This window comes from Gouania willdenowi, chromosome 17, assembly GCF_900634775.1.
Source record: "Gouania willdenowi chromosome 17, fGouWil2.1, whole genome shotgun sequence".
NCBI lineage: Eukaryota > Metazoa > Chordata > Actinopteri > Blenniiformes > Gobiesocidae > Gouania > Gouania willdenowi.
Genome location: NC_041060.1, coordinates 15,937,520 through 15,950,189, shown reverse-complemented (window position 1 = coordinate 15,950,189; position 12,670 = coordinate 15,937,520). Strand labels below are relative to the sequence as shown.

Sequence of the window (12,670 nt, the reverse complement as noted above, 5' to 3'; positions counted from 1 at the left end):
AAACAGATTAAACATCTATTCTCATTTTATTTTCTATCAATATTCAAATACATATCACACATAAAAAATATCAAATACTTAAACTTTCTCAAATATAAATCTAGTGCAAATAAAATGCAGAATAAAAATATCTGAGGTGGTGCGCTTGTCACTATGCATTAATCCTGGCTACTCTGTATTTGTAACACACTTTAATAAACATGATTAAAAACCAATTCTAGTTTCCTGGTGTCACACGATATTTGTGATATGAAAATGGGCTCACGACCCAAAAAAGGTTGGGAAAGTCTGATTTACAATAACAATACCACTCGTACCATATCTACAATATGTCTTGTGATGTCGTCTGTCACTGGACTTCCTTTGATCTGAAAACAACCATACTTTCAAAAGAGAACTGAGAGGTTTTATATGAAGCGAACAGTGAAATAAAATAAATTAAAGAAAACATGTAAAGCAACAAAATTAGTCTGATACAGTCAGTTTTGTGAAATGAATTGACACTAAATGTGAGCAATACACTTTTCAAATTTGAAATATACTGATTTTACAAGTAATTTCATTATTGTTTGACTATTACTATTAGACTGTGTTAATAAAATTCAATTTCCCATTCAAAAGGCTGCTAATAGAATCTAAAACCTTTATTTTCTCAAGTTTAAAATGCAACTTTGGTTTGATGAATGTGATTGGGAGATACGTATTATGGTTTGTAAGTTCATTGTTCATTTAACCTCTTTTATCTTTCAAAATTATCACAAAGACTACAACCTTTTCTGTTTTAGCTCATTTTGTTTTTGACAGCAGGTGAAAATGCCTCCTTAGATGCGTGACAGACACATATAGCAAACAGATTCTTCCCTTTCACTTTCTGAGGCTGATTTGATTAAAGTGAGACACTTTTTTCCCAGAACTTATCCTGTAATGACAGAACTAACGGATTCACATACAGAGTTTTGTGTATCTAAACCAATTTCTACACTGTTAAGGTCTCTGATGTGTCGGGGTGGCTTTATCGTGGAAAAATACACATTTTATTCCCACAATGGCACGGATTCATATTAAAGCACGTTGAGAGCAGGTTTCATCTTTGTGGAAGACGAACAAGAAAAAAAACCAAGAGTATATGACTATAGCACTTTATTGCATTGGTTCATATACAACAAGGGTGATTTTGCTCTACAGCAAGTACAGGGAAGTACAAACACTTAGCGGTTTTAAAGTGGACTGTTATATGTGCAGGTGGAATGTGTGTGCAATAAACAATCAGAATACAGGCACTTATGTGATAAGAATTATCCATCCATCCATCAATGACTATTCATTAACAGACACATCAGTTCTACGGGTAGTTTAAAGACTCCAATGGAATGTGAATGTAATGGAGGACATACATCAGGGGTGTCAAACTCATTTTAGTTCAGGGGCCAAATACGGAGCAGTTTGATCTCAAGAGGGCCACATAATTTTAGGCCCCAGTTTGAACTTGTACATATACATAAAATACAAAATATGTAAGAAACTGACAATATTCAAGCAATAAATGAAATATGACAGTCACAACAATTTCTTCACTTTAAATTTCCTACATTTTTGACCAATTTCTATTTAATTAAGGAACATTTTATGTAATAATTTTGAGTTTTTTTCAACAGTTCAAGATTAAAAATGACTGCCATCATCATGCAATATTCTCAAATATTGAGTTTCATGTACACAATGATTTATGTTTTCCCTGTCATTTTTACTTTCTTCTGCAGCCCAAATTGGATGCTCCAAAGGACCGGATTTGAGTTTGACACGTGACGTAAATGGAGGAAACCAGATCAACACATGCAAGCGCAGCAGGGAGAACATGCAAACTTTGTAGAGGTTGAATTAAGAGCTTGTTTGTTGTGAGGCGTGTTAACAACTCACATTATAAAACACTTAATATTAATACGGAGATACATTTCCAAAGATCACAACCTGACATTTGTAGAAAAAAACACTTTGGGTGGAGGGACAAGTTTAAAGTTTTATCGTGAAGCATCATTAAAACAAGTAATGGCACGTCGTACTTGTAAATGGACATATTTTGGATATAAATGTAATCTGGCATTTATACTCCTTAAAAGTTAGTTCAAAATAAGGCAAATTTAAATCCATCCATCCATTTTCCGACCCCTTGCTCTTTTTCAGGGTCGTGAGGTTAACAAATATAAAACTAATGTAAATTATTTTTAAGGAGAATTAATCTTTTTTAACTCCACCTTGCACGGAAAACAGGGAAGCCTTATTTTTAAAGTTACTGTAAACCACTGTTGTGGTTTATGTGCAACAGTAATATTATAACTTTAAGTGGTCAAATCCAAAGGTAATGTTCAAAATTACACTTTTAGTGTAAATACATGCAGTTTTTTTCTCAACATTGTTGAAGTTTCCTTTCAGCTATTAGACAGAGCCTAGTTAAGGAGTTTTACACAGAACTTAAATTCCACGCCAAACTGCACAATTCAGCTCGTAGAAAAAAACCTTTAACAAATATAATGTAAACAATCTTAGTCATGGTCTCAGCCTTTCAGCTGGAGGGGGTGTCATGCTGAAAATTGCAATTTCAGGTCTCTAATCCATCTGTTCTGCAGCATTACAGATAAAGCCTTATGCAGCAACAATGTGCTTGGAGTGGAATGTAAAGCCTCTGTGGCTGAGCCGTGCACCTCAATCTTTGAGGCCCTTGTAAACAACCTTGTAAACCAATGTTTCGCTTACACTGAAGAACATGACACAATGTTTATTTAAGTAGAAGTTATTTATGAACAAATGTCTAGACCACACCAAAAACCTATTCGACTTGTTTCTTTTAGGAGCCACAGAGCAGTAAATCCTGAGTGTCTAATGGGATGAACCATGGGCGTTATCGCAGTTCAGCTCACACACCACCTGGGGGCGACAAAGCCGAGGTTTTTCCTGCCTCATCACTGCATCGTCACTGCATCACTAAGGTAACCGCGAAAAGAAAGAAATGATCTCATTGGTGCGATGGGCCAAATAATACTGTTGACAGGTTTGGCGTTTACATGTGGAGACGGACCGTGTGCAATGTGAGCTCAGTCTGTCCACTGTCATCTTTCCCAGGGTTCAGACACACTGTGATGTGGACTGTGTGGTGAGGATGGAGTCTGACAGCCTCTCCTGGTACTAGCAGCACCTCCTGGTGGAAGCAACAGGCTGCTGAGTGAGTTTAAAAGACTCGTTGCTGTCCACCTCAGGATTCTCCAATGGAGGAATCTGTTTACCTAAGACAATAGATCAGTGGTTAGAATGACATGAGGCCCACAAAGGTGGAAAAGTGATAGAATGGGATATGGTTACTATCAAAAGCTTTGCTCTATGTTGTAGAATTCATGCACCTAAATCACAGTTGCATTAGTGGATTTTATTCCTGTGGACACAAATCCGACACAATAAATTACTGTTAAACGTACATCACAAAGTCACAGGCATTATGTGTCGTGTAAAGATCTCCAATGCTAATACTGTATTTCAGGTTTCAACCAGTGGTGGCGGTAATGCATCAAAATGCTGAATGTCAACCGCCGTTTAAAATAGAGAATATAGAAAAAGAACAAAATGCGTCAGTTCACTTCTGTCCATATTAGGGTTTTTTTTTGGATCAATACAATAATCTTGTGGCGATATATCCCAGAATCCATTATTTCTTACACCCTTAGTGCAAACACAACAACAAAGTAGAGAAAGATTATTTGACCTGATTTTTACAGTGGCCCAGAAAGGCCACACAACACAACGCACCAACAAAAGCCACAACAGAAAAGAGGGGGGATCATTTTCAAAATAAAATTCTCCATACGACCTTCTGGGGCCTCCAGTGTGGTATCAGAGGAGTTCGAATATGTGCTTGGTTTTTGAATAGAGTCTGAAATGGACCCGCTGGAGGCCCCAGAAGGTCGGTACCAAGTACTTTATTTTGAAATAATTCCCCTCTCATTTCTGTTGTGGCTTTTGTCGGCGTGTTGTATTGTGTGGTTGCCGTGTTATTTGACATTTTGGTGTACTGTCCTGATTCTTCTTCAACGTGTCGTGTTTAACAGCAGTTAGCTTGCAGCATTTTGATGCACTAGCACCACCACTGTTTGAAACTTCAAATGCAGTATTTGCATTGTAAATGCCTGTGACCTTGTGACGTAATCTTAACCAAAAATTTTAGTCAAATTTGTATCGACAGGAAAAATAATTTTAACATGTGCACATGTGACGGTAACCTGACCCCATGAAAAACACCAAACAATAATCAAGATCTTGTGTATATATACTGTTCTTTTTCAGTCTTAATTCTGCTTTTCTCATTTAATTGCTCCTGAGACGACAGCTTTGTCCTTACTCTTCACATCACAAACAAAACTGCATGGATACTTTGAGAAATGATACCAAAAGCCTTGAAGACCTACTGATTTTCTGAAAGAGCTCCTCCACGTTGACGGCGTTTCTTGCACTGGTCTCAATAAAAATAGCTGCGATAGACTCAGCAAACTCCTTTGCTTCCTTCATTGGGACTTCCCTGTGAAAGAGACAAATGTGAGAAATATGATCAACATTTCAAAGTCACGCAGACATATTTTCCCCTGAAGAGATACAATAATATCATCCAACATTAGTTCCTCCTAATCAACACTGTGCTCTGAATAAACTGCTTTGATTAACTTTAATAATGGTTGTATTATGTCTGCCAAACACAACGTGATGCTTTCTAAATGTCTCTGAGATGAGATAAAAAAGAGGAAAAGGTTAAACCAGTCCACCTGATGTCTCCTAAGTCATTCTTATTCCCTGCTATAGCTACGACAATGCCTTCTGGTCCATGTTCCTTCAGCTCCTTCACCCACTTCTTTAGTGTCTGGAAAGAGTCCTGGAACACAAAAACACATCCCAGGAAATGTTCAATGCATTACTGCACCTCAGTCAGCTTTCCTCCAGCAGACCAGGAAATAATGTAACATCTGTCTCTGGCTGTGTTCAAAATGGCACACTTAGTACTATGCACTACAAACTCGATGTGTATATACTGTCTACTATATACTATAAGTACGATTACAATGGGAACCGTTCCCACTGAAGTATACTTCCAAGTTTCCAAAGATACATTTCGGACCTACGACAAAAACCTGCATCACACTGAGGCTAAATATCTCTGTTGATTCTCCACCTTTGAAAGTTTTGAAAACATTTTAAGTGAGAAAGTGACCAAGTAGAATATCAACAGGTGGTCATTTGATCCATAAAGCTCACAGAAAAACACATTTCATGCTGAAATTGCAGAGATTTGGAGACCCACCATTGTGCTACCGACCAAACTTCCTGTTACCTTCAAAACAAGAGCCCTGTTTACAAAAGCGTAAAAAACTAGGAAGACAAGAAGAGATGCTTTTGTTTTGAAGAGAATGTTTGACTTTTAGTTTGAAGCTGGTCCCAGGGTGATTTTACATTCCACTCGCAATGCATCAACAATATTTAACAGAATAAAGTTCATTTGTAGTTCTAATCACATTCAATGTTTTTTTTTTGTTTTTTTAAACTTACTTTTATCCCTCACGAGATGTGTATGAAGTACGCAAAATATGAAAGATGATAATTTTTAGTTTTTCTGTTTTGTTGTGATAAGAATGACAGTATATTGTTAATATAGGCTACAAAAAAAATTTATTTTCCTACATTTTCGGTTGGTGGTTTGCTTTGCAATTTTTAGCATGGTTGAGTATGACTAGTGTGCCCACCGTGCACACTTAAAAAATGTCCTGATATAGTATACATCCATGTATTTCTCATACACTCAATCTTTCCAAACTATCTATTGTGAAGGCGCTACATACTCATTGTGACGTTAGTATGAGTAGTACAGTACGTTAGCATACGGTCAGTGTGTGTGAACTCAGCTTCCTGACAGAAGCTTTGTTTCCTGCTCTGCTGATTGGAAACTGTAATCACCTCTTAACCCTTACCAGTTTAGTTATGTCATAGACGATGACAGCGGCGGCCGATCCTCTGTAGTACATGGGTGCTAATGAGTGAAACTGAAAGAAAACAACACACGTATTAGGATCAATTTGAATAAACCTGTAAACATGTTGTTTAATGCCATAAAAGACAAGATAACACCGCAGCAGCAGCACCTCACACTCTTACATCCTGAACAGTTGGAGTGGTTTAACACAATCTTACTTCCTCAAAAGTGACAGCTTTAAATGTCATTTAAATGTTGCTTCAGAGAAACTGTAGACAATAAATAAAACTGGTAGACCACAAAACATGAGGAGGTGATAATAAAGGTCTCTTTAACGACAGACGAGTTACTGTAACTGTGCAAAGTGCATCACAGACGGCAGAAAACTGCAAAAAAAAATGGGCATTCCTTTTATTTTCTTTACTCTGTTTAATTTGATTGTTTGTACAGAAACAATAAAAGTCGTTGTTTCTGTTCCGATGCTGAATCCCGTGATGGTTTTTTCCCTAAAATGAAGACAAACAAAAGCCTTACAGTTGATCATTACACTGCGTTATGTTATTTACTGAGGATGTCGATCCCAATGATGAGTCTTTGTGGATTCTTCCAAAGATACTCACACACATACTGACACCGTCACTGAGCAGGAAACAGCAATACTTTGATTTGATTTAATTTTATTTCGAACATGAACACAATAGCAGTGTATCTTACAATGAGGGAAAAAAAAAGATAATAGTAATAAAAAAAATTAAAAAGAAATCAAACAAGGCAAAGAGAGAACAAATGTTACAGAAATCATGCTCATGAAGCCTATACATGTTTGAAAAGGAGTAGGAGGAAGGTTTTTTCCATGTGGTAAGCAAATCTGACTTGTTTCAGCTATATCGATCACTTCCCACTACTACACCGTCACATGACTTTTGAACCCCACATACATGAGTCCACATCACCGTGTCATAACGTGACGTACAGTGAAGAGACTGTGTCACTCATAACTTCCTGATGCAAAAACTTAAAAGGAAAATCTTAGTCATAGTTTCTATAGAAGAGTTAGTGACACTAGTGTACTCACCCGTTCCTGTCCGGCTGTATCCCAGATCAGAAATTTATGCAGTTCATTGCCACATGGCACCGTCTTGGTCAGGAACGATGCTCTGTAGAGCAGAGACGGGCAACTTTTATCACAGCGGGGCCACAAAACAGTGATTGTCTGATCCGAGGGCCACAATATCAACATTCATGTCAGCATTTAGAATAATGACAAGAAATAATGATCCAGGAAATAACAAAGGGTGTGTATGTTTTTGTTTTGTTATGTCATTGTGTGTATTTTGGGAGTGATTTTGTATATTTATGCTGATTTGGTGTGTTTTTCTTTTCTTTATGTGTATACTTGTAGTCGTCTTGTGTGTGTTTTAGAGTCATTTTGTAGATTTTTTCCCTAGTTTTGTATGATTTCGTTGTCATTGTTTTGTTGTCATTTTTGGTGTTGTTGCTGTTGTAGCAGAGGTTCACATGTGCCAGTTGTTGCACTTATAGATTTTGTTCACTGGACTTTTATCACAGCTGGAGCCACCACAATGTGATCGTCTGATCCCAGGGCAACATTATCAACATTTTTGTGGATTTTTGTTGATATTTGTTTATTTTTCAGTATTCTTTGTGTATTTTTATTGTCATTTTGTGTATTCTATACATGTATTGTTTTTACTCACGCGTTTGTCTGGGTTTACTGAGGGTCACACAAAACTAGACCCCTGGGTGTCTGATTTAGTTAATTTCAAAATTAAAGGACGACTACTGAACTGTTCTTTTCCTTATCTTGATGGCTGTATAGCTCAATAACTACAATAATTCCATTTTTATATTATATTTAATTAAAAAACAAACTAATATCCTTTTTAAAAGGTAAACTGAGTTATAGTTTTTTTTATTTCTACATCACGAAGCTGACATTACTGTTTTTTTTTTTTACTTTTATGATAAATACTTTTGCTGTACTTGTGTTTTTGTTTTCAAAGTCAAGCTGTGGGCCTGAATAAACAGTATTTATTTATTTATTTATTTAAATCGAACCTCATAATACAGGAAGTAATACATCCCTAAAAGCGTAGAAGAAGAAGTATAACAAGTGGTGAGCGAACATGTTTGTTGTATGAATCTTACCTACAACCACCTTCACTTCACCATCACCACTGACTATGTCAACAATTGGGTTTTATGTATGTTATCTCAAAAGTATGTAAATAAGCTGAAACTACACAGACAGCTGTGTCTATTGTCTGTATCTTAGTAACTTTATCAGTGTGCTTTGGTGATTCCTGCTGCTTACCCGATGGTGGGACTGATGTTGTGATCGAAGTGATCCTGTACAAATCGGCAAACAATGCTGGATTTCCCAACTCCCGTGTCCTGTAAACAGAAGACGACACGTCAGCCAGAAGAAAACGTGTGCACAGTGTCAGTGGTTGTTATTGAACTTACACACACACAAGCATAACATTCAACAGGTTTCTGTGATTCCCCTGAATGCACGTGTTAGCATTCTCTTTCCTTCATAAAGTACAGTTTTCTCTAATAGTTCAGACACATGTACAGATAATAAGGTTGGGCAAAAAAAGCAATTTATCAAATTTTTACATTTTTATTTTATTCTTAATTTTTTTTTTTTTTCAGACTTTTTCGCGTTCCGTCCTTGTGGGTTACCGTAGCGTGATGTGAGCCAGCCCCCTTTTGTTTACATGTGTTTACCCTTTGAGTAGGCTATATGTGTGCCACAGGCATGTTTAATGTTTTATTCACACTATGCTGAGATGCTAAGGGAAGAGTTTATTATTTTTTTAATAGTAATGTTATATGTTGTAAAATATGTAGTTATCTGATTTCTTAATCAGAAAATTTAAGCTACTGTTGCACTTTTGCTTAAACCTGAGTTAAAGCTTGAAATAGTTGAATGACAGAGTCTCATTTACTTTTTATTTTGGGATTGTTCTATGCATTTTAACTCTCGAGGACAATCGCAGCAATAAAGTTGCACTTTTGACAACATATCTTATGTCTGCAGTCATTTTAAGTGCATTGAAAAAATAAAATAAAAAATCGAATTGAAACAAAATTTTCTTTAAAATTTCAAGGTTTTTTTAGGCAAAAATTGATAATCTGTGAATAATGAAGTAAAAATTTAAAATAAAAGCACAACAATAAATACTAAATATATGCCAGGCACTCACTAACATGGTTTCCTGTTAAAAAGTTGCTGCATAAAATAAATATTATATGAGAAAGTCAGGGAAAAGTTAAGTTGACACTAGGGCTGCACATTTAATCCAATTTTAATTGTGATCACGATTTTGGTTTCCACAATTAAATTAACCCGTCATCGTTGGCCATATTTACGGGCTCTACATTCTGTAATTGAGTATTTATCCAGTTTGCCTTTGGTCCATTTAAATCCATTCTTTGGTTATTATTTTTTTTTTTTTATCATCATAATTCTTATTTTAAGTGTCATTTTTTCACTGTAAACTGTACACATATTGTTTGTTTAAAAGCAGTATAATAAAAGCACAGATTTTTTTTTCCTAACATGATAAATAATTGTGAATATAATTGTGATTACAAAATTGTTCAAAAATAATTGTGATTATAATTTTGGCCATAATTGTGCAGCCCTAGTTGACAATATATGACAGGACTAATAAACTGTATGGAAATGCTTAAAATTCAGAGTTTTCCAAGTTCATTAAAAAAAAGTAGCAGTTTTCAGGCTTACATCACCTCTGCTTATTGGTGTTTTGGATTGAATAGTAAACTTTAAACACACTGTAAAACGTACATTAGAAATGCATCTACAGTAGCATTTGTGCACCAAAAAGAACATGTATTAGTCGTATCTTAGTTTATAAAAAACAATGGAGATAATCCTACTTCCCATGCGCATATTTGGCACAAAGGTCCAGTCCAATGCTAGATTTCTAAACTAAATTTCAGAATTTTGAAAATTCCCAATAAATCAACCATATGTGCTATTGATTTGCACTTTCAGCAAAATGTAGCCCCAACACTGAAGAACCTTTTGTATATTTAAACCTATTGAAACGTATGATGTTCAGTCTGTTTTTTTTTTTCTCCTCAAACAATCAGTCGCTACCGATATTAATCTGATATCAGCATGAATCATACATTGAATTTTTTTTAATAAAAAAATAATAATTACTTATTTTGTAGTGTGGAATGTTAGAAACGTCCTGATCAAGTGATGTTACTCAAACAGAAAACAATAGTCAGCAACAGTAGGGATGAGAAAAACTGATACATTTATTATTAACCAATTGGTTACATAAATTTTAACCTCCAACATAAAATCTACAGTATTCTACAATTGAATAAAATACATTAAAAATGAATTGGGGAAAAAAATTAAAAGAAATCGGAGAATCCGGAAATTCGATATTGAAATTCCGATATTCGTTATTCATTTTCAGGCTAATATCAGACCGATATCAATATCGGATAGGGAAACGGCTACTAACCGTAAACCTAACCACGATATAAGGTTATAACCTAACCCTAACTCTAAGACTACTACATGTACTTTGGTTAAGTACCAATGGCAACCGTATAAATAGACACTATCTAAAAATATTGCCATTTCCGTTTTAGTAAGTAAGTTCCTTTTTTTTTTCCATTTTCAACACTTACGGAAAACTTAAGCCCAAACCGATTAATAGGTTTAAATGTGAGATGAAACTAATTATGATTCTCTAACTTTTGCACTTGAAAAATGTACTTTAAGCCAGGGTCGAGCTGGATACTCGGACGTCCCCTTTTAGGCCCGCAGCTCTCGTGTTTGACACCACGGGTTTTAGAAGAGTCAGTGATTTGCTAACTCAGCAGGAAATGTAAAAGCACATTTCACGGTGAGGTCATGGTGAACTCAGACGGTCACACACATTTAGGACCGACCCGCAGTTATTTGGGTCAGTTACAGACACACAGACACGAGTTTTCAAACAACTTTTGATGGGTTAATGATCTCAGTTGTGTCTCGGATAACTTACAGCTGATATAAACAGATATGAAAGTGTTAAAATGTCTCAGTTATCCAAATGTTTTCGGTTAGTCCGGCCCGCCACAGCCTGGAGGAATTTTCCTCCATAACGGGATCCATAAAAACATCAGCCACTTACCCCTAAAAGGCACACTTTGAGCTCCCTTATCGCCATAGTCAGAACCCCGCAGTGTTCAAATCCTCATCACGACCTGTGTCTCATCATGCTGGGAATACTAGACTTAGTAGCGTCTACTTTTCGATGAGAAAAGACAAACCCAGCCCTGACAGACACGGTGAGCGTCCGTTCCACAGACACCAGAGGGTAAAGTGTCACAGCTGAGGGCGAGGCTTCCGCTGTGCCCTTTCAAAATAAAGCCCTTTCTTGGATTCTGTGGTAGGAAAGATGGGCTGACGTTGAACGAAACGATGGAGGGGAGGAGCCAACCTGCCAAAATGATAAATAAATTAACGGAAGAATACAATTAAAAATAAAAATAGAATAAAAACATTTTATATGTATGAAATAAATATTTAAATGAACAAAAGTTAAAAAAAAATAAAAAAATAAAAAAATAAAAAAAATCAATTTTTATTTTTATTTAATTTTTGGACTGTATTTTTGCATTTTTTTTTACTTTTGTATTTTTTCCACTTATATTCATTTATTTTTTAAATTCAATTTAAAATTATCTTTTTAGTTATTTTTCCCCATTTGTTTAATTATTCTTTTATCTTTAATCTTTGCAGGTTTGGTCCTCCATATGAAACAACCTGGCTCACCGTCTTCACTGCAAATGATCCAAAATGTCCAGGCTTAATTATTCAACCTAAACTTAACTTTCTCATCCATTGGAAAAAAGAAAAAAGTATTTCTAGACATGTAATAGTAGATATAGGTGTTCTAAATGTATTATTGTTTGCATGCATGTGTACATTGGTTATGGTTTTTTTTTTTTTTTTACATATGCTTAAAAAATAGGTCCAATTATTTAAATACATTATAAGGGTTCTATATATACACACCATACTACAAAGTAATTTCTACTTATTTACTTACTTTCTTTTTCCTTTGTGTTTGCTTGGTGTTACATGCAATGAATGCACAATGCACATATAATAAAATATCAACAGGAAGAGCACACATGCTGTGTTCCAAAAAGTTGGGAGCATGAAAATAATCAAAATGAATTAGGACGTTACTGCATCAACTTATAAGAAAAAAACAACAAAAAAAAAACAATCTCATTCCTTCCCCTTCTGGAAATGTAATACACTGAAATAATTGTATATATTGTAGATACACAAGTCTTTATTTGCATTGGTGAAGTATCACACAATGAAACACTTAATTTTTTTGATATTTTAATCCCTTCCAGAGCTTAACTAATTTAAAACTTGACCACAAGTTTCCATAAATTTGATACTATGAGCTTAAATTTCTGTAGTCTTGCAGTAAATCATGGTTTAAAACATTAAGTCAGCGATGTTAGAAAGTTAAATGGGAATCCTAGGTGTTGAACACTAAAAATCTGTCGTTTCGTCAGTGAAACGTGCTTTTATTTTGAAAGGAAGGTTGTAGACAGTCGTTTTTGTCTTGCCTGTTTTTGACATTT

General features: G+C 35.4%; 1 protein-coding gene across 1 annotated transcript; it reads right to left on the bottom strand.

Moving 5' to 3' along the window:
* Window positions 1-1,123: 1,123 nt before the first annotated feature.
* On the bottom strand, window positions 1,124-11,397 carry rab31 (RAB31, member RAS oncogene family). The gene is made up of 7 exons (XM_028472071.1): window positions 11,194-11,397; window positions 8,337-8,416; window positions 7,077-7,158; window positions 6,000-6,071; window positions 4,803-4,909; window positions 4,452-4,561; window positions 1,124-3,278 (listed from the first exon to the last, which is right to left on the bottom strand). The coding sequence occupies exons 1-7, from the start codon at window positions 11,227-11,229 to the stop codon at window positions 3,181-3,183; spliced, it is 585 nt and encodes a 194-aa protein (XP_028327872.1). The 5' UTR covers window positions 11,230-11,397; the 3' UTR covers window positions 1,124-3,180.
* Window positions 11,398-12,670: the final 1,273 nt, after the last annotated feature.